This window comes from Phoxinus phoxinus (assembly GCF_949152265.1).
Source record: "Phoxinus phoxinus genome assembly, chromosome: 6".
Lineage (NCBI taxonomy): Eukaryota > Metazoa > Chordata > Actinopteri > Cypriniformes > Leuciscidae > Phoxinus > Phoxinus phoxinus.
In genome coordinates, this window is record NC_136881.1 from 18,426,338 (window position 1) to 18,449,261 (window position 22,924).

Below are 22,924 nucleotides of genomic sequence, written 5' to 3' on the forward strand. Positions count from 1 at the left end.
GCGCACACAAACTTTTGTTTTTTATATCATTATGCAGACTTTCCATAGACTATGTTTTACTGTACAGACTGTAAGTAAAGCTTTATTTATATAGCACCTTTTAAAACAGTGTTTACAAAGTGTTTTACAGAAGAGAAATACACATACTGTATAGAAATAAGATCACAAATTGACTAAGTTCGGGTTTGTGATTTACACTAGCAGCAACCCCCGGCTTCCTAGTGTCTTTCCACCCTTACTGGAGTTGGAGCATCCAGGTGTACAATAACACCAGCCTGCGTCCTCGGTACTAGTGTCTTACACTCACGTGTGCACCCAAATTATCACTCCCCAATTCTCTCAAACCCCTAAACACAACCCTCACAGAAAACTTTCTGCATTTTACGTAGCTTATACCTGTGTAATATTCTGTAATTTTAATGTAATTAAGAAGCTACTGCATGCATTTAAGCTGTGAACTAGTGGGCTATAATTAAGATGGATAAGGTATGTAGATACACATGAAGTGCACTTAAGTACAATCTTGATACACTTTATTTTTAGTTACATATGTGTAATGCTACAGAACGTACAAAATTACCATGTGTAACTGCAGGCTTTTTCCGACCTTAGTAGCCTAACATATTTAAATACTTGTTGTTACATTGTGTAGTACTAATTACTTTCTTATAATTACACTTTACCAAGTCTGTAACACGTATGTAACCGACTTGCTTGTTACATATGTGTAACAGTAGCTGCCTATTACATGTGCATAATTACAATCTGTAAGAACAGGCTGTTCCATAACTTAGTTACATGTTAATTACATTTTGTTACATGTTATTACAACATTAGGTAATTACTTTGTATCACGGACACCGTAACATAAAGTGTTACCAAAAAAGGCATACATTTACCCACCCATAAACCCTCCCCTAGAATAAATCAGGACAGAAGTGGTCTGGTATGAGGGAGGGAGACACTGGTGTGTGTCTCCCTCGTCTACTCGTGATCCGATTGACCCAAACACATATTAATATCAGGTGTAAACAGGGACTTTGAACACTCATAGTATCTGTAAATGTAATTTCTAATTTTCAGAGGTTTAATGAGATGAATGTTTACATTACTTTTCCAGCCATTTGTTAATAACTGGATTTTTTCACAATATTTTTTTTTTTTGCTCACAATTTCTACCTGATATATATTCATGTTTTGTCTTATTTTTAGCTATCTTAAGCCCTTAAGGTCTTTTTAAATTTTACAAAAAAAGATACAAGAAAGGTATCTCTACCAGTCTAGTCATAAGAAATTGACTATACTTGACCATCAGTAGGTCTACATAGAGTCCACACTTGCAGATTTGAGCATAATATTGCTGCAGAAATTCAATGCATTATTCACAAAGTTACACATCCCCCACTCCTTGCATGTTCATTTATGAAATATTTTGGCTAATCTGACAACACATAAAGCATCATAACAGCGGCATACTCTCAGTTATCCAGACAAAAAAAAAAAGACTAGGATGCCATCGGCTCTTAAAAAGAAACATTTAAGAGCCACATGACTTATTATGAATGATATTTGTTATATTACAGAATTGTTTGATATACATGGATGCTAAGAAGCACTGTCATATTCACTTTCTATCCCAATGTAACGCAGTTTATGAAGTTCCATAGGGAGATGCATTAAACATTACATTTTAACTTTGTCATTGCTAGAATATGAGTTTGTATGTGGAAGAGTTGCTGAAGACTGTGTAGTACATAGTGTACTAGTCCATTGCTAGAAACATGGGCTTCAGTTCAATTACATAGCTTCCTTTTTTAAATGTTTTTTTTAGAATACTATTTATTAATTTAATTACAATTAAACTCATGGTTCATGATAAGGTAGTCAGCTGTGAATTCATAATGGCTAATTTCATGTCTTATAATCACATAGTTTATGCAGTGTTTTAAAATAAAATTTAAGGATTTTTAAGACCAGCACAAAGAAAATGAATACCATATTAGTGGGGTAGGACAATGTCGATGGTAACATAGTAAATCGTATAACTAAATCTTTTGACAAAAACAAAGACAAATTTATAAAGTGATAAATTATAGGAATGTGCGGCTTTAAAATGTGCAGCGCTCACTTTTAATTAAATTATAGCCTTTTTGTAGGGTGACCATACGTCCTCTTTTTCCCGATCAACCTATTTCTAGATCAACCAAAATGTCCAGAATTCGGCTTTTGCTTTCTACAGTCACCATTTTTGCATTGCTTTAGCTCCCTTACCTATGGCTATGAAAAGAAACAGTGTCATGTAAAAGGTGTTCAAAAGCTACATATTTATATTATTCTATTGTTGCGGGACAAACGTTGAATAGAAAGGATGTATTACTTTATGTATTAAAGTACAATAACATAGTTGCAAGGTTGTGAATGCATTTGTCAAGTATTTTTTTATGTATTCACCCCATTCAAAGGTCAAAGCAAAGGGAGATATTTTCTTTTAAAGAAATTGCTTTTTAAGGACTACAACAAACGGTTGGTAGGGACTATAAGACATTGCTTCTGAGTTAGTGACATCACTAACCCTAAAATTTACATAAACCCCGCCCCCGGGAACGTGATTTATAGATTATTATGACAGAATATGCTAATCAATGACTAGAAGATAACTATACATAAGCTACATAATTCATCAACTAACCATTCAGAAATGTCCTGTTGCTTCTACATGTTGTCACTTCTTCTTGAGTCTCTCCATTATTGTCTGACTCCGGTTTGAACATAAAAGGCTAATTTAAAAAAAAAAAAATCAGTACATGTCTGTAGCCGCGTTTCCATTAAAGATTTGCGCAAAACTGCGGGATTTTTTCTAAATGTCAATAAAAAACTATTGCGAAATGACGGCGTTTCCATTACCCGATGTTATGCGACTAAAACTTTTTTTTCCCCTCTGGCGAGAAGTCATTCCAAAAATCATGGCAACGAATGTTGGTAGGTTTATATATTGCAGCCGCCACACTGGCCATAATTATTAATCGAAAGAGATAAGCGTGATATCCAAGCATTAATGGTAAGGAAATACCCTTATACCGTGAGCGGCACATATAGCCTACTGTATGAGGAGTTTCTGGGTGTTTCTCCCTCATTTCTGCTTTGAGGTCTTGATTGTGGCATTTCTTTGAGGTTTAGAATCCAGTATTCCTGTAATTCTTTTGTCTTTTATGAATTTAATAAAGAACTCGATCTCATATTCTGTCCAAACACACCATGTCATTACGTCAGGTGACTGTGAATGCGCAAAAACGGTTTCCATTGCAGTTTTGCAAAATATTTCTTTTTTGAATTGCCTGAAAAACCACCTCATGCGAGCGTAATCACTTTTTTGCGATATATGGGAGTTTTTGCTAAAATGGCGCGTTTCCATTAAGCGTATTTTCAATTTCATTTCAATTTGCGCAATTTGAAGGGTAATGGAAACGCGGCTTGTGTGAGGTACACAATAATAATTATTATTATTAATTAACATGAGCTCTTGAAGCTCCGCCTCCTGTGCTGGGAGCAGCATCTCATTTGCATTTAAAGGGACGCACACAAAACTGGAGCGTTTTTGCTCACCCTCAAAATTTTATAATTTTAACATGCTATATAAACATATCTGTGGGGCAAAATTTCACATACACACTCTGCGGACATCAGAGACTTATTTTACATCTTGTGAAAAGGGCATTATACCACCCATTTAAGACTTGTATTATACCACTGAAGATATTTAAGAATGTTATGGCCTTACATTTGTTCAAATGGAATTTAAGACTTAAAAGAATCAGTTCATAAGAGTAATTTGTTCGCAAATTGGACATCACTTCTTCACATGGTTGCATTCAACTGTTGTGATGATCAAATAGTTAATTATAATAAGTAACGCTTTCTCATGACACAAGCATGGATTTATGAATGGTACCAACTTTCAGAAATGTCCCAACCAAAATTTAGCCAATTTTCCCCAAAGAACTTAGGGTGCTTATACACTAGAGATCGCTCTGATGGAGCGTTTGACGGATAGGAATGTACAAGATCCTTTCTGAGGGTGTGGAAAGAGCCATGTGAGTTTGAAATCAATTGGGAATACAGCAAATTGGATTTCCGAAAGCACATCTGGACCTACCTCTCTCAAATTCTCATGGGTTAATGGTCATGTCATAATTTTATTTCGTGATTTTACTGAAGCAGAAAGGGGATGAAAGATGAAAGTGTGTGTCTGCGGCAGCTGCATGTGGGGAAGCGCTTCGTGCTGTATAATGTTGCCCTATGACCTGACTTTGCCACTGACCAGAGGGAAGGATAATACTTAATGTAACAAATCTTAAAGTTTTTAAATGACTGGTAAGAGGAGGATTTAAGGAGAAATTATCTCAGATATAAAGGAACAGGATAGGTCAACAGCAGTGTTGTTATTGTTAAAACTATATAAAAAAAATTGTTTTTATTAATTGAAAGAAAGCTGAAATAAGATAAAATAAAATGTAAATATCAGATGAAAAACTTCTTCAATTAAAATTATCAGGAGAAAAACCTCTTAAATGAAAATTAGAAATGTTGCTTTGGTAATAACTAACTGAAATATATGTTTAAAGGGTTCACCCAAAAATAAAATGATTATTTATATACTCACTTTCATGTAGTTTCAAACCTGTGGCTTTCTTTCTTCATCTACATTTTCTCAAAATATCTGTTTTTTTTTTATCTTTTATGTTACATAGAAGAAAAAGTCACAGGATTGGAACAATATGAGGGAGTAAATTACACAATTTGTATTTGTGTACATCTTTAAGTTGAAGTACTAAAATGACTAAAACTAAAGCTGAAATAAAAAGTAAATTAAAGCTAAATAAAAAAAATAAAAAAATAAATTGACAACATTTAAAAATATTATTAATCATAAAATTAAAAATCTTAAACTAAAATTCAAAAGGACAACTGAAATATAAAAATAAAGGCCAATATAAATAAATACTATCATAGTATGTAAATACTATAACACTGGTCAACAGTCAGAGAAAGATGAGTGATGCCTGTGATGTGTGTACATGTATGTGTGGACAGTGTGGTGATACCTTGCATTTCCTCCTGTCGACACTCTTGTATGTCTTGAGCTGCAACTGTGTCCAAGGCTGCATTTAGTTTCTCCTCCAGATTAGCTCTAAACATATCAAACAGATTCAGGAATGAACACAGTCAAGTTATTTAGATTGACTATAGCAATACAACAAAAAATATGATTTATTTCAATTTAAATATCACTTCTAAAATGTATATAATAGTTTTTTCTCACATGTATGCTGCAAATTATTTTCATACATATGCTACATTTCAGGTATGATTTAAATAATAAGCTATTGAAGTACAGTCCGTTTACTGACCATAAACCCAAAGCATAATTGAGTTCAATCAGGCAACTCAAATGCCCCCTCACAACTGGAAATAACATGAGTTTTCGGTGATTGCATCACAATTGGATTGCGCTTGGCCACAATAAAAGCCAGTTGTAATAACATCAAAAGACACATTGTGATTGGATGACTAAGTGTATTCACACCAGGAAGTCCGTTAGTTCACTTGCTTTGGTACGGACCAAATCCAATGTTGATTTTTTTTGGTTTGGTGTGGTTTGCTTTCACACTGCCCTTTTTGCAAGTGAACCAGCATTTGTAAACAAAACCACATGTGTGCTAAAGTCATCCATTCATTGGACAGACATTCTCAAGCAGGGAAAAGCAGGAAGTGCAAAAACAGGCAATTTATGGAGATCTTCTGTAGTGCAATTTTTATTCTTTTACTGATTTGGTGTTATCAGCTACTAATGCAATATGAAGAAACTTATGAGCATCATATGATACAATGTCATCTATACGATGTTGTAATTCGGATTTTGCGAACACGAAGATGCGCTGCAAGACGGTTCTGGCAGAGAAAGCATGCTCTTCACTGTAAAGTTCTAACATTATTAAAAACAAGTAAACAGTCAGTAATAAAATAGGAACAAATACACAAGCAGAGATGAATATGAAATATCAAAGTTACAAAGTCTAATTCCGGTACAGAAATTAATAATTAAGCCTAAATGTAAAATGTAGAAATTACATATATAGTTTCATCTTTGTTAGAGCTGTATTTTGTTGTTTTATTAACATTAATGACACAGACAACAGTAGGAATATTGGGTTTCTGCTCGGACCGAGAAAAAAAATGACAAACATCTGGTTTCTTTTTCAATTATGACAAAACCGAGAGAATACTTCCAGAGAATTTAAGACGAGTCCGTCTTAAGGAAAAGCAAAAGAGGAATCAATTCGGTGTTCAAGTGTAATAACGTGCCTCTCTCTCTCTCTGCGTGCGCGCACTTAAGGTGTGTGCGGCTGTGGTCACAGATAACGTGCGAGTCCCGCTTTTCGCCCCTTCTTCTGCATTTAAAATAGTTTGAATGTGTAAATTGGCAAGACAAAACACATTCAAATGATAAAATTTCAGTCTATGATGGTTAAATTTTGTAGTTAATCCGCGATTCACATGCGTGCCGAACAGTGGGGCAGCTGGTCCGTACGGATCACAGATCAACTGCGATCCCTTGCACCACTAATGTATAGGCATTTCATCACCCCAAATTACATAATAAAAATCTGACACTGTCAAAAATGGTGCAGTGCTTTCTGCAATTGGGTTGGTTCATGTTCACACCATAAACAAACCGTACCAGAGTTTGTTTGGAACTGGACCGAGCCCACCTCTTCAGCTGGGTCTCGGTTCGGTTGTTTGGTCCGCACCCGAGTGTGATTGCTGTATTCACACCTGCCCAAAAGATCCGCACCAAGGGGGGAAACGAACTGGAGTTCGATTCAATCGAACCAAACTAGGTTCTAAAACGTTTTGTCCACTTTTTCTTATAATCTCCACTAACATGGTTTACTGAGGGGTTAGTAAAGACAGAAAACAAAAGCATTTTCATGTATCCATCCATGTTTTTAAAATGGAAAATAACAAAAATGTATCAGTTAATGCAAACCCTCAAGTAATGATTTGCTCATGCTCTATCTGATCATACTAGAGACAAGACGCATGAAAGTGTAAATACAGTCTGGCCCAAAAAGCATCCGGTTAAGAAACACATGCCAGGTGTAAAGGAGGCCATAATGTTACTTGACAACTATGGCCGTTGTTTTGGTGCATGAATGTACTCATTAATTTTTATTCTAGACTGTGAATGCAGTAAGTTTCTGTCAAAGTGTGTTAAGCCACTGCTTTTGAAACTTCCTCTTTTACCTTTAAATCACTTCAACTCTGACACCATCCAAATCTCTCCCCCACTGAGATGGAGATATAAAAAGAAACCCCGCTAATTAAATAGCTCTTAATTCACCAAGAAATCAAAGTGCTAAGTGACAAGAAACATAAAACCCCTGGCTGGGGTGTGAGGATTTCTTTTCACCTAGACTGAGAAGGGATTGGGGTGGGGAGCAGGGGGATATGAACAGACAAGTAGCGAATCTAAACCCAATTAAGAACCACCAATTAGCTGTATGGGTTCTGGAGACTAATTAAAAGGGGCAAAAAGAGGCACTTTCAAGTTATTATTAGGACCCAAAAGAAGCCTGTTGAGGATTGGGGTAGGCCCCAGTGAGACATCTGCACCTGAAACACACACCTAGTTCCCCTCCCATTTGTTCTAGTGCAGCGGTAGAAGAACCTCTGCTGAATTGCAGTGGCTTAGTTCATCATGGTGTAACTACTAGCAAAGAACTCTGGTTAATACTCCAGTTGCATCACAACAAGGGACCCAGTTTTTTTGTTTTTTTTTGCTAAGAGATGATACACTAACAAATTGAGATTTCTAATCACCATGTTTCACCTATTTTGGTATAAAACCTGTGCTTCTAAAATCAACTCCTTGTCGTATTGTGCTAGAGTGCAGCATATAAGCAGCGGTGCAAGGTGGTTTATTAGCATTCCAGCTGTGGAGATCAGCTGTAGGTCTCTCATGACCCCACCAGCCACTCTAGAAAAACAGTTACTACAGTTTCTTTTCATGTCAACACCATAGATTTGTTATATATATATATATTTTTTTTTTAGATGGTGTAAAACTCTTTCCCTATCAATCCCCTTTGAATTCCAGTCCCATTGTGTCTTTGAGCGAGTACATCATTTGAATAACAGATGTTTATTAGTATGGGACGGTTAGCAGGCCCCTCTCTAGAGCTTGTTGGATACATTTCAGTATAGATTAAACAAAAAAAAAGTGAAGATGGAAGAAGGAGAAAAGTGTAAACTGAAGGAGAGAAATAAGTAAAAAAAAACACTGTGATTGGATATTCTCTAAAAGAGCACTAGGAAGTGATGATGATACATGTTAAAGGTCCATCATATCTTTTTGCTGTCACAGGCCTTAGAGCAATAACATTTAACAAATAGGTTTTCATTATTTTCTCTTTTAAGCTAGGACAATGAGAACAGAGAAAAACAGTAATGCAACATTCAAACAAGGCTTAAACAGCCCTCAGATTCTCTGCACCTGAATCAATGGCATAACACACTGCAGTTGGTTGCTGGCCACTATTTGCACAACATCAAAGGCTACGGTACTGTACAACATAGCTTGAAAGACATTGAGATGAAAATTGGTATAAGGTATCATGCATTTTTACTGTTAATGTAACTACTGAAATTGTGGTATTGTGACAAGTTATTTAATTGATTTGACTTTAGCATGGATGAATGCTGTATTGACCAATTAGCATCCAGGATAATATATTTTTTTAAAGAATAAATTATGAAGGACCGTTTAAATTATTGAAACATAATGCACACTAGAGGTTTAACAGGCCACTTCGCTTCACGTTGTGGCCGTTACACATCGGGTGTGCATTATTTTTCAATAGTTGAATGGACCAGAGACAATTCTTCTTCTTATACTACGGTTCACAAACCTCAAGACATTATTTTTTTCAAGTTTTATTTCAAGGCGCCGGCGCGATCACTTGCATTTTTTCCTGATAACAGCAGGAAATTGTAAGCGATTGTAAAGGGAACGTTCTTTGATCGCTTTCTATATATAATTTAATCACAGTTTCAATAACAGATTATTTTCATCCTACTAAGAGAACTGGTTTGATTTACTGACAATAAACAATTTTGAGACAAAAATATCTGACTGTAGGCCTATGAATCATAACATATCAGAAATCACTGGTCACTGCACTGGCGATTTTGGTTAGACATGTACACATAATCCGTACATATCAAACGATCTGTGACAAAGCAATAGTGACACAGTAAAACAAATTTACTCACGTAAGTGTGTTGCGCCATTCCTGTTAGATACAATATAGAAGACACAGCATCATTTTTTTATTTCAGGCTCCCTGCAAATCCAATGCAGCTACTGTGTTTTTCCACACCCTGGCACTCCACAACATTTTGCACTCTTTAAAGGCATGTTTATTACTTATTTGCTCAATCCAGTGTTAGCGTCACATCTGTTATTTACCTACTACTACTTGTCGTGCTCGAATCAGTCGGCGGGACTCCTGAACGTGATGTCACCAACCTGGAAACAAACTGTGGCCCCTACCAGCCGTTTTGTTGTAGTCCTTAAAAAAATATTTCTGTAAAAGAACATATCTACCTTTGCATTGAATTTGAGTGTTGTAACTTTGCAGATGTTGTTTATGCTCAAACAGCAACATTACACACTAACTGAAGTAAAAAAAAAAAAAAAAAAAAATCACAATCAAGGACCCCTTTAACAATCTGGAACACGCAGACGAAGGTACCTCGACAATTATTAAAGCAGAAATGTTTGCTTCCCTGAGCTTAACCTTGTTGCAAATATGTCTGTGCTTCACTTGGCATGAAGAATCGGGACGTGCTGTAATTGTTACTGTCTAACTAGACGAAGACTCTGAATGTAGTGTTTGTTAATGTCTCTTTCCTCACAGACTGGAGGCTCAGAATGTGGTTGTATCTGTTGCTGCCTCACAAGCGGTAGACTTAAGAGCATGGAATCTGTTTCGGTCTCACCTTTGCAGGCTGGAGGACGGCATATCTATCCCTAAATGGGAGACTGAGAATTATATATTGCCTATTGTCTCACCGGATGGGAGACTCAGAACATGGGTGTATCTGTTAATGTCTCACTGGATGATCCAGAGACTCAGAACAAGGAATGTCTGTTGAAAGGGTACATTTATCCCTTTCCGATGAAGAGATTGCAATTTGGCACTTCTCAATTCCAGTGCTGCGATTAGCTGTTGGCATCAGAGAGAGCACACACAGTGAGGCCCACCCCTTTCCCTTGTGGAACTCATTTGCATAAAGCATAGAGTTAGTCTTTAAAGTGTCTTTTAAGTTTTACCAATGCATTTCTCACTTTCCAAACCAACACCAGAATACCTTTGCCAATGTTCTAAACAAATAGAGTCCAAACAAGATGGGAAAAGATTGAACTGCCATGCATGCATTTATTTGTACATTAACAGCTGATTTTTTTGTAAGATGTTGCACTACAAATAGCCGTGAATGAGAATACTTATTTCTCTGAATAAGTATGAATTGGAAGTGTGAAGTTTATATCAGTTTTAAGGATTCCAAACATAGTTATGAATGGATTGGATGAATCATTGTGGCCTCCCTCTGTTTCAGCCACTGTACTTGCATAAAAAAAACCCTGCCATGCCAGATCACCACTAACATTGTTTTCTATGAAATTACATTAAATGTGTCTCTAATCATCAAGACAAGATACATTTAGTTTTACATTCATAGTTTTACAGATTGAATAAAGTCTAAACATACTATTTTTCTCCTATATTTGTAATATTTCATTTTGTTCTGTAAAAAAAAAAAAAAAAATTGTAGGGCAGAGCTGACGACAAGTTGTGCTTGTGTGTTTCCATCAGTGTGCGAGTGTGTGTCTGTACAGTATGTGTGTGCGTGCGTGTAGAGAGAGAGCAGGATAAAGAAAGCATGCTTTCAGTAGATAATTAAAGGTAATTCAGTGGGAATAACACAACATTTTTATCCTATTGTTAGTTTATTTGTTTGCTTGGTCAGTGTCTTTGTAGGTTTTGGTTCGTTTGCTATTGTAGGCTATAAGGACCTTTGAAATAATTGTAATACAAATAATTGGGTGAAGTCATATGAAACTGTAATGCGGTCGACAGACCTGGAACTACTTGACACTCAGAATCAAGCATTCAACAGTCCCGTGGTATAAAAGTTGCTGATGTGATCTGCATACAGTTGCTCATAGAATGTCAGATTGTGTGGATTGTTGTTATTTGCAAATAGAGGCAATCTCATATGACTGACATGGTTGCTGGAAGGGAAGGATTATTACCCAGCCCTTGCACCAGTACACACGCACAGGGATCCAGATTGCGGCCATTTTTCCTGCCGGTGCGACTAAAATTTTGATACAGATCACACTGGCCCGACCACAATGTTTCCCAACATCCAATGGGAAATTAAATGAAAGCGGAAGGAAATTTCGCTACTCATTTGTGCTTTACGGACCGTTTATCAGTTCGGACCAATAATATACAGTACATTCATTGTTGCCAGATTGGGCATCATCATTTTGTTTTAAGGAGATAAAAATGGTGTTTATCAGTGGCGTGACTTATGATGAGCGTCACACCTGCACGCGTGGTCTCGAGTTTATCACGGAGGAGCTTCGAAAGCATAAAAGGAGGAGCAATGACAGTGAAGGACGAGAGATGACCAGGCCTGGACATTTATGTTATGTTTATGTTAGGTTTGTGTTTGTTTATTTAAAGGGCACCTATTATGCTACTTTTCACAAGATGTAAAGTCTCTGATGTCCCCAGAGTGTGTATGTGAAGTTTTTAGCTTAAATTACCCCACATAATTTTTTTATAGCATGTTAAAATTGTCACTTTTTTTGTGTGTGTCCCTTTAAATGCAAATGAGCTGCTGCTCCCGGCCCCCTTTCAAGAAGATGGTGGAGCTTCAAGAGCTCATTCTCCGGCATACCAGCAAAAAAAAAAACAAGACAATCTCATGCAATAAAACGTCAGAAATTGTACTAGCGGTGTTCAGTTCGAACCGGAGTCGTACAATAATGCCCACAGAGCCAGAGAATATATGCTGCATGGAGATAGAACAGGTATAGTTTAGTTTAATTATGATTATAACCTTTGTTGTCACCTTGCTTTCCACTACAATCCTGTTGTAGCAGAGTAGACCCCGTCCGAATGATGGCCAGAACTTTAGTAATAAGTTTTATGAAGTTTATTGTACATCACACAAAAGATGAAGCGTCCGTTTTCACTCAAGAAAATCACTTTAAGAGCTGAGTAAAACAGTGCGCATTAAAGTCTTATCCATAAACTCTCTCTCTCCCTTTCATTATCATCAACATACACATAGAATTATAAAAAAAACAATCATTACAACTAACAGTAAACAAATACAGACGTTATGCCTTTTCAGGGGGTGCTTAAAGGGGCCATGAACTGGATTGTTTTATTATTTTATAATGTTGCCTGGGGTTCCCTTATAATGTTAGTATGATTTTTACATCAAAAATTGTCATAATTTTGAAATAAAAGGCATTTTGCCTAGCCTGATTTTAGCCTCTGATTTGAACGCTCTGTTTTAAGGGGCAGGGCGCGTCTGCTGTGAGACTTACATGTGGAAGTATTACATGTGGAACTCTCTTAAAAACTTTTACTATGTTTTTACTATTACAACTATCGAGGTGTTAACAAATCATGAAAATAATTGTTTAAAGCATTATATTTAAATCTATTCCATCACATGAAAGGTTGCCGTAATGAGCACTGAGCAGATGACATACAGTCTGTTGATCGCGTGAATAAAGATCTCATTATTGCAACGTAATTTTTCCACTCTCACGAATGCCTTCACCAAATAACAATGTACAGCAAACACGATGTAAATACAGTAAGAGCTGCACTGTGCAGTGTAAATTGATTTTTATAACGAGTTTTGGGAAGTGTCCAGATAAACTGGTGATTTGGAAAGGGAGAGTTCTTTGATCGCTTTCTTTATATAATTTAAATCACAATTTAAATAAAATTATTTTCATCCTAAGAGAAACAATGTGAAGTTGATCGTTTAGTCACTGATGCATAAACAGTATTGCAAGTTTTTGAGAGAAAGATAATCTATCTGAACTTGAATAATTACTCATCAGAAATCACTGATCACAGATCAAGCATTAGAATAAACATGGTTTCTTACATGTTTGTGGCGTTGCTGCCAGATCAGTGTCGTAAAAGTCTGTTTACAAAGCCTGTGTCGGAAATTGTGACTGATTTACTGATTTAATAAAGTTTAACCATGCATTCCTAATATTGGAATCCGAAGGAAGCTTATGCAGTGACTGTCTTCTTCCACATCCAGGCACTGCACAATATTTACAAAAAAAGGCATGTTTATAGCTTGGTAGCTCGATCCGGTTTAAGAAGTATCACCTGGTAGACCTCTGTTATTTAGCTATTGTATGTAATGCGCGAGTGTGGTGGGCGGGGCTAAACAGGCAGTGTTGAAGTAGGTGTTGATCTTCTTCTGCGGAGGCGATGTTTGATACCCTTTGACGTCATAGATCCCCACTTTGAAAAACCTGTCGTTCGCTGTGCCTGGTGTCAATAAAAGCTTTTATTGGATTAACAAGGAAGTTTTCAGTTCTGAAACTCATAGGATATTATTATGATGACCTCTTATATGTCAAAAGCTCAAGGAAAATTTGATTTATCAGTTCATCACCCCTTTGGTAAACTGGTAAACTTTATATTGTAAAACAACTCCTATACCGTAAAACAGGGGTGCCCAATCCTGCTCCTGGCGATCGACTGTCCTGCACAGTTCATCTCCAACCCTAATCAAACACACCTGCCTTTAATTTTCAAGTGATCCTGACGTGCTCTGAAGACCTTAATTGGTTAAAACAACTCCTATGAACTGTAATAAAGTGCGCGCTCCCCCTTTCATTACTGCCGTGACCAGTATCGCTCCAGAATATTCATCCTCGAGTAACAATTTTTTAGCAAAGCCTGTCTTGTATTGCCCCTCAATCACAAAGCAGTCTGTAGTGAAATGATTTGCGCAGGCATAAACAAATCTAGGTATATTTTTGGCCGCATTACCTTCAAAAATAAAAACTAATCCACTGCGTTCTCAGTGGCGAAGATGATGGGAGAAAATGAAGACTCTTATGTACACTCATGTTACATCCAACAACACAACACTTGCTTACGAGACATTGTTGTTATGTTCAAACACCATGTAAAAGTAGATTTTGCATATTGTGCTCTTTAATATTTTCACAAGATGTAAAATAAGTCTCTGATGTCCCCAGAGTGTGTATGTGAAGTTTTAGCTCAAAATACCCAACAGAGCATTTTTTTACAGCATGTTTAAATAAAAAAAAATTGGGGCTGAGAAAAACTTGCCGTTTTTGTCTGTGTCCCTAAAAATGCAAATGAGCTGCTGCTGCCGGCACAGAGGGCGGAGCCTCACGAGCTCGCGCTCAGTGGCAGGACAATCTCATCTCACGGAATGATAATATCAAAACAGAAACTCTCAGTTCATTTCGACCCGAGTCAGACAGTAATGCCTACAGAGTCAGAGAATATATGCTGTATGGAGATAGAACAGGTATAGTTTAGTTTTATTACAGTTATAACTTATTTGTCATCTGCATTTATCCACTATTAATACACGCCTGCTGTAGCGAACCCCGTCCTAATAATGGCCAAAAATATACTGATGAGTTTTAAGGAAGTTTATTGTACATCACACAAAAGATGAAGCGTCAGTTTTACTCCAGAAAATCACTGTAAGAGCCGAGTAAACACAGTATAATAAGTGCGCATTAAAGTCTTATCCATAAACTCTCTCCCTTTCATTATAATCAACATACACAAATTAGCGAATTACACAAAAACACTCGTTACAACAGTAAACAAATATATACACACCTTTTCAGGGGGTGCTTAATAAACTGGTACATTTTATATCCATAAATGACTCAGATGAACTGTAATAAAGCGCACACTTTCCCTTCCATTACTGCCGTGACCAGTAACGTTAGGCCAAGCGCTCCGGAGACTGTAAGCTGGATCAAGACCAGTTGGTACTGATCCATCCTTGAGTAACAACGGGAGTCTTACATCTTATAACAAAGCACCTCAATTGCTTAGGAGACATTCTTATCTACACCTGTTCCAGCGCCGAAACTATGGCGGACTGTGTACAGCTCACTCAGGGCGGGTCTATGCTCATACGGCAGTGTCAGTCAACAGTCGTGGGAGGAGCCTGTGCAAATCTACGTCACTTTGCACTGAATCTAAGAATGGGTTGTTCTACTATTTATTATTGCTATAAAGACGTTATTTAAAAAAAAAATGTTATCTCGCCAGCCATTTCTATAATATTAAACCATTTGTCTGTGATGCAGTTTTGCTATTCGCAGTCCAAGAGAAAGAGAGAGAGAGATCTCTCATACACGGAGCCACAGCGCGCACAACACAAGCCCTGCTTAATGAGTGACGACGGAGGACAGAATAAACATTCAAACGGAGCCTGGTGTCACTTTAGATCGGTGATATTAGTCTGATTTTATTTTAGATTTTGGCTTCCAAAGATTATAAAAAGAATATATTGAGTGAGGTTTTTAAAAACTATAGCTGCATTCTGTCTAGTGCAACTTCTTCCTTTCGCAGCAGTATGCTGTCATTTCTTCCTAAAACTCAAACTTAACGACAGAATCAGCACGATCGGTGATTGTTGTAAAATGTAGTCTAGCTACTGTTGCTAAATTGCGGGACACGTTTAATAATAAAAAGAGCTATTAAAAGCATAAGAATATGCGCAAGAGATGCTGTTCGGCGCCCGCTCCGAAAAAGACAGAGACAAGCAAATTATACTTTGGGTTTCATGTGCGGTCAAATGTACACAAATTTATGTCAAAATGGGAGATTCACTTAAACACAGTTAATGTCTTAAATGGACGTAGTTATGGAAATAGTTGGGAGAATATGGTGCATCAGTAGCCTATTAGATCAGCACTCGGTCTTAAAGGGGAAGCAGCTATTTATTTTAGCAATAATAAACATGCTGATGATTGCGCCATAATGCAAATCACACAACAAAAGAAAAGGCAAAGAGAAAATCACTCACAGCTCTTGAATGAAAACTTCAGCTTTAATAAGCATTAATCTATCTATGATAAACTAGTTATTTTACATTTGATTACTTTATTAGATTTATTTTTAGACCATACCTGAACAGTAATGTTAGTGGACCTTCCTCCTAAAATTAAAGCACTGTGTAGTAGGCCTATATAATGTGTATCTTTGTTTAATTGTTTAGCTTTTGTTATCTATTGTTTATCATTGTTTAATATTATATATACATTATATATATATATATATATATATATATATATATATATATATATATATATATATATATATATATATATATATACACACACACACACACACACACTTGTTTTGCTTTTGAATTAATATACAATATGAATGACAATAAAGTAATTTCATCTCAACTCAAGCTCAGTGCTTTATTGTGAGCCCCCCAGTGCTACAAAATCAGGGGCTGGCGCCACTTTCTGTAGAGCTTAGTGACACTGGCTTTAGTCTGCAGCCCTGTGAACTTAAAATAAAACTGCAAGTTAAGTTTATTAGTTACTACTAATGCATATGTCAGTAAAACAGTCAAAATCGGGGAAAATGTGAACAACTACATTGCAGGTTGATTTAAGGTGTGCCCCAAAAATGTCTGCTTGTGCGCCACACATTTTCAGTACGGGGCTACAGTGCTCCTAGTAAAAAAAAGTTAGCCGGAGCCCCGCATCATCAGAAGAGAGTTGTTGCGAGGGAGAGGGGACGGTAATGATTTTGATCAAAGATTACGAGGACACATGAATTTAAAAAATGTGCACAGATAAATAATTTAACAAACTAGTAACTTTCAGTAAAAGTGATTTATTGAATCATTCACTCAATTGATTTATTTTATAAACACAGATTCATTCAAGAACGAAATAAGTGATTCTTGCTGTGTCCCAATTCATCTACTTCCATGGATTGCTTTGTTCACAAGTTCACACAACTCCGCCCACTCAGAATCCCTGAATTACATAACTATATTATTAGCACAACTCATTGCCGCTAGTCTATCTAGATCAGGGGTCTCCAACCTTTTTTCATTTGAGAGCTACTATTCTAAAAATGAAAATGGCCGAGAGCTACTCATGTAATAAAATACTTAAATCTCTTAAATAATGTCTCATAATTCTCATATTAACAACTATCTAAGTTGTTTAGACCTATAAAAGACAGAAAAGATCAGAATCAGAGTTTTTTTTTTTTATAGAAAATTGTATTTGCATATTATACTGTAAAAACATGATTTTAGTTGATCATAACTAGAGATGAAATGGCATGAACATTTAATTTCATGATTATAGTGACAAAAATGATCACGGTTATCACAGAATTCTGAATGAACACAATGAAATCAATTCACCAAGTTTTATGTCGAAAACCAGCAAATAACAAATAAAATTAGCATCAATATGCACTGTTTGTTTACATAAACATTAAAACAATAACATTACAAATGACGGCCAGATTTTTCTTGCAACATGTTATCTACTAACATGTACAAGTTCAAATAAAGTTTTGACAAAAAAGGTTTTATAAAAAGATAAACCTCACATATTTCAGCCTTTATAATTTTTATAAAAAGAATGAGTCAAAAAAGATAAATTACTGACATTTACAATGCACATTAGCTTATGTTTTATTATTAATAGTACAATTTGGTCTGATTTTCCCATGGCTGTCTGTCGTTGCTATGGAACCATGCACTGCGCTCTCCACAACGACAAATACGTTTAGTAGCTAATGGATTTCCACCACTGAAAAACGTTTGCTGTAGCTCTGCTACAAAATTTATTTACGCAGAAGAGAAAAACACCCGTAGTGTTTGGGTGCACCTCCATCCTTCATGTTGACTGAGCTTTCAATGTTGTTACGGAAAGGGTGAAGCTGATTGGTTGGTTCCTGTTACATGACCTGCAGTGCGATTGCGGCATTCTGAAAAGTTGAGATTTTTTTTATTATCTCATTAAAAATGAGCTTCAATTATAAGCGTGCTTGCCGCGCGCCTACATTTGAAATAACGAACTTGAGTGCGCAAAAGACGCGATATGTGAACGCGAGCAACGTGTCTGAGACATCTATCATTAACACTGTACCGCATAACAACACTCTAGTAACCACCTTGAGTACCCTAGCAACCGCACAGCAACACCAGCAACCGCACAGCAACACCCAAGAAACCATCCAGAATACCCTAGTAACCACAGCAGGACCCTAGAAACTAATTTGAGTACCTTAGAGCAATCGCATAGTAAAACCCTAGCAACTACCAGAGTACCTTAGCAACCATATAGAAACACCCTAGCAACCACCCCAAGTAACCAAACAACAACACCCTAGCAACCAACTGAGTACCTTAGCAACCGAATAGCAACACATTAGAAACCACCCCGAGTACCCTAGCAACAGCATAACAACCACATAGAGTACCCTAGCAACCGCATAGCAACAACCTAGCAAAAAGCGAGCACCCTAACAACTGCATAGCAACACCATCTATCTATCTATCTATCTATCTATCTATCTATCTATCTATCTATCTATCTATCTATCTATCTATCTATCAAACTATCTATCTATATCGTTTTCTGATAGAATATATTGCCTTCTATAAAAGCCGGAGGGCGCCCTCGCATGGAAAGTCCACAAGAGAGTCCACTTGATCCACCTTTTTCCTGTGCCCCATGATGCTTTGCATGAATTATGGGTGTAACTTCTGTACTGTTAAATAATAAATAATCAATGACATTTTTGCTCTATGAATGTAATAATGTTAAAAACTGGTCACAATGAGATGACATTCTACTCACTGTCCAACCATCAAACATTAAAAGGTTTATTTAAAAGTGTATAAGCATCAACAAAGAACATTGAACATACCACAAATGGCACCAAAAGGTACAATTGTTTCCGCAGCAAGTAAGGACAGGTTAAATATCACCGTGGTAATATATCTGTATTAAATTATATCTGTTAATAGGGATTAGAAGTAAAAAAAGGAGACAATTACATTTTAAAGCATCCATTTGAAAAACCATTTGAAAAGAGATTGAGGATTTGGGGCGAAAAACAAAAGATTCTTCGTGCATTCCAGTGAATTATTAATGGGATGTATCGTAAATTAAATCGGGAGAACAGACCATAAATACAGAGTTTAAGTTGTCTTTTTCATACTGTTTCAGCGGAATACAAAGGATAATTTTTTTTTTAATAATCAGGAGGAAAAGAAAGCAGCAACTGAAAAGAGCTCTTTGCCAAAGATATTCTTGTGATACCATATCACAGTAAAATACCAAGCGTTACATTATTCTCTCATGACGTCTGACAATAAAACATGATGGAAAAATTACAGCTCATTCAGTCAAACTGACGGATAATGAGTATAGTGCAAGCTTATGTTTTGAAATTACTCATTTCAGTCTTTTTGAATGGAAGATCCCCAAACTGGAAGCGTCACCAATAATTCAAAAGATGTTTTGACTGATTAAACATGAAAAGAATAAACACAAAATTGCGACAGTATATGGTTTATCCGTGTTCTTCAATTCATCTCAGGGTTTTAATAAGAAAATAAAATGTATACTGGCAGCCGTAATACTATAATACAAATGCTCATCAACATAGCCTTTATCACTGTTAAAAATACTATACAATAATATAATTTCTGCCTCATTCTGTGATAAGCCACATCACTTTACACAACAATATGTGTCAATTTAAAAAAAAAAAATGAATATAATATAACAGTGTAATAATTTGCTTTGGTTTCAGTACAGACACAATATATAAGCCAATTATTTTGTTTTAGTTACATGTTATATAATATCACAATTTCACACAATATAAATGGGTATTCATACATGAATATGTAGTAGCCGTTATATTTTTGGAAAGGGATCCCTCGCAAAGGTGGTTTTCCCCATGATCCAAAGACATGCTGCATAGGTGAAACTGAGACCATAAATTGCCTGTGGGTGTGAGTGAGTGTGTGAATGTGTGAGTGTGTGTGTGCTAACCTTGCAATGGACTGGCCATCCATCCAGTGTGTTACCAAGAAACTGGGATAGGCTCCAGCATCCCCACGACCCTACATAGGACAAGTGGTTTGGAAAATAGATGGATGGATGGTCCCTTGCAAGGAGATCATTAAAATTGGGGGCCCTTAGCATGAAAAAGTTTGAAAAGCACTATACTAGAGGTCATTGACATCACATGCATTACTGTCAGGCAAACTTTGCATGATTTAGATTTAGCCTAAAGTCCTGTTTGTGGCAAACATTTGCACTCTGTGTGAATAGGCCCACATCCATAGTAACATAAGCATGGGGACCGCATAATCTGGGGAACTGAAAAGTGTTGCCGTCAATGACAGAGTTCCTAAATTAGCATTCGTAAAACTATAAGACATTTCCATTTCAATGTTGAAAATCCAGAATAATTGAGCTAAGGTGCAAGCAAAGAGATATTTCAATAACATCTACTACTAGTTTCCTATCCTAAAAATGAGCTAAAGAAGCAGCAAAACATTCAATCATTGAATGGTGAGCTGCATATTTTAGGGCATCATTAATCAAACAAATAATTAATGGAGGGGGCAAAAGTTGTGCTAGTCTTCAAAACCGACATCAAGCATTCTGACTTTATACGTTCTTCCATTTCTGTCTCTCTGTCTGGGACCCAGGGCAAAAAGACACTCATTACTCCTAATACCTTATAGCAATCAAGATGAAAAGCAAAAAAACAGCGGCACAAGAAGGGTAAACTTTATTAAACTTCATTAAAGTCAAAGTCGGGGATCATGTCTGTAATGGTCACACTCAGTGGAGGGCGAGCAGCGTAAATCATCTCAAAGGCTTTTTTCCAGCTTAATGGCTGGGTAATTTATACTTTGATGTCGTTTGAGTGTAGCTATCACTGTCTAAGGGCTGTTTATTCTGTTTATGAGGCCTAAATAATTCCTGGCTCTTTTTACCCATAAACCCTAAGCAACAATTAACAAGTGCGGACAACCCGAGTAGAGGCAGATGCATAATGAGGAAGAAAGAGCAGATGAAAAAAAAAAAAAAAAAAGCCCTGAGAGCGGGGGGAAGAGATTACAAATGGGCACAGTGCAAATGATACCAAAGCAAATCCAGTCATGTTTCGCTACCAAACAAGATATTTTAATCTCAAAGCATCCAACACTCAGCTTTAGTTGCCCAAGCAATTGACTGAATTGCTCAATTGATATTGAATGTTCTCTCCAGAGAGCTATCCAGACCTGTTCCTGACAATGGGTGTGGGACGGCTGTTCAAGCGTTCCGCTGTTATTAAACACAGGCATTCATAGGTCGTTCTGTTTCCCTGCTGATTTTAATATGCTATTAGCAGTCCCTAGGGCCAAACATCTAAATGATGATCTAAATGCACACAGAAATACACAGACATATAGAGGCAGTCTTGCACAAATACAGGTGATGTGCTAATGTAAATGCTCATTGTTTTGTTTATTAATTTATTCCAAAGAATATGATTATTTTGTATAATCCAATCATAGTCAATTATGTCAGGAATGCCCCACTTTAGCTGTGTAAGCTGCATAAACTGAAGTTGAACAGTGAATGAAATAAAACTGTAGAATTTTGCTCATTTAAAAAAACTCACCTAAACTTATCCTATACATATGTGATTAATCAAACATATACACGATTCTGAACAATATGACATACATGACGAAGTGAACGGACTAAAGAACGAGTTATTCACATTGTGAATTTACGCTCTTTCTGTAGCAGTGCACTAAAATGGTATAAGTATAAATAAAAACAATGAATAACTAATCAACATTACACTTTTTCATCATCTGTTATTTTAGTTCACTAAAATTACATGCCATTATAGTCAGACTAAAAGTGAATAAATATTGATTCATATTATTGGTTTATGCGTAACCCAAAATCTTTTCAAAATGACATGTAACCAACATGAATACGAAGAGTATGTTAAAGAACTCACCATAAATATTTTTTAACTAAAAACAATTTTCCTTTTCTTTATCATGTCACTGACCCATATAACAAGAGGCCCAAAAAAGACATTTGAACTCGTATCCGCTCGAAAGTGTTGTAGAATAGACCGGAAAAAAAGCGTGTGACTGTGAAAAGCGCTTGAAGGAAATGAGGGCAGCAAGATAAGGCAGAGGTGACTTACTGCTGCTCAGTAAGTATCCAGCAGCAGTCTCTGCCGGCAATTAAGACCGCCTAAAACTACAGGCCGCAATAAGGTAATTAACCATTAGCAGATCATCGCCATGCTTATGAGCGCAACCTTCACAAGCACAATCATCCTAATACGGTCAGTAAAACGGCAACCTGCCATCTTCTGCCAGTGCAGACCCGTTGCCACGGCCCATCCTTAATTGTCGGCCATCAACAGTAATTTAGCTTGCTGTCCCACATAACAGCTTGATAAAGAATACCAGCCTAATTACATCTTGCACGTTTCGATCCATTCGAACAATAAATAAAGCAAGGTTAAGTGCAAACGAATGGAAGTCAGGAAGAGGAAGAAACAGAGAGCGTGCAGGGGACCTGTGCTTCCACAATCACACAGTCGGTAATGTTCGTCTCGGGCAAGTGGAGATCAAAGACAGTGCTCCCTTTCCACCCCGACATTGTAGGCTTTTTTTTTTCTTTCCCTAAAGCCCCCCGAAAGCACGAGTTAGGCCG

The 22,924-nt window shown here is 36.7% G+C and overlaps 1 protein-coding gene across 1 annotated transcript in view; it reads right to left on the reverse strand.

The window, feature by feature from the left end:
* cntln (centlein, centrosomal protein) overlaps positions 1-22,924 on the reverse strand; it is a 131,241-nt gene that overhangs the window by 33,803 nt on the left and 74,514 nt on the right. The window contains exon 13 of the mRNA XM_079616070.1: positions 5,103-5,188. Coding sequence (XP_079472196.1) covers positions 5,103-5,188 — 86 coding nt within the window. The remainder of the gene's footprint in view (positions 1-5,102; positions 5,189-22,924) is intronic.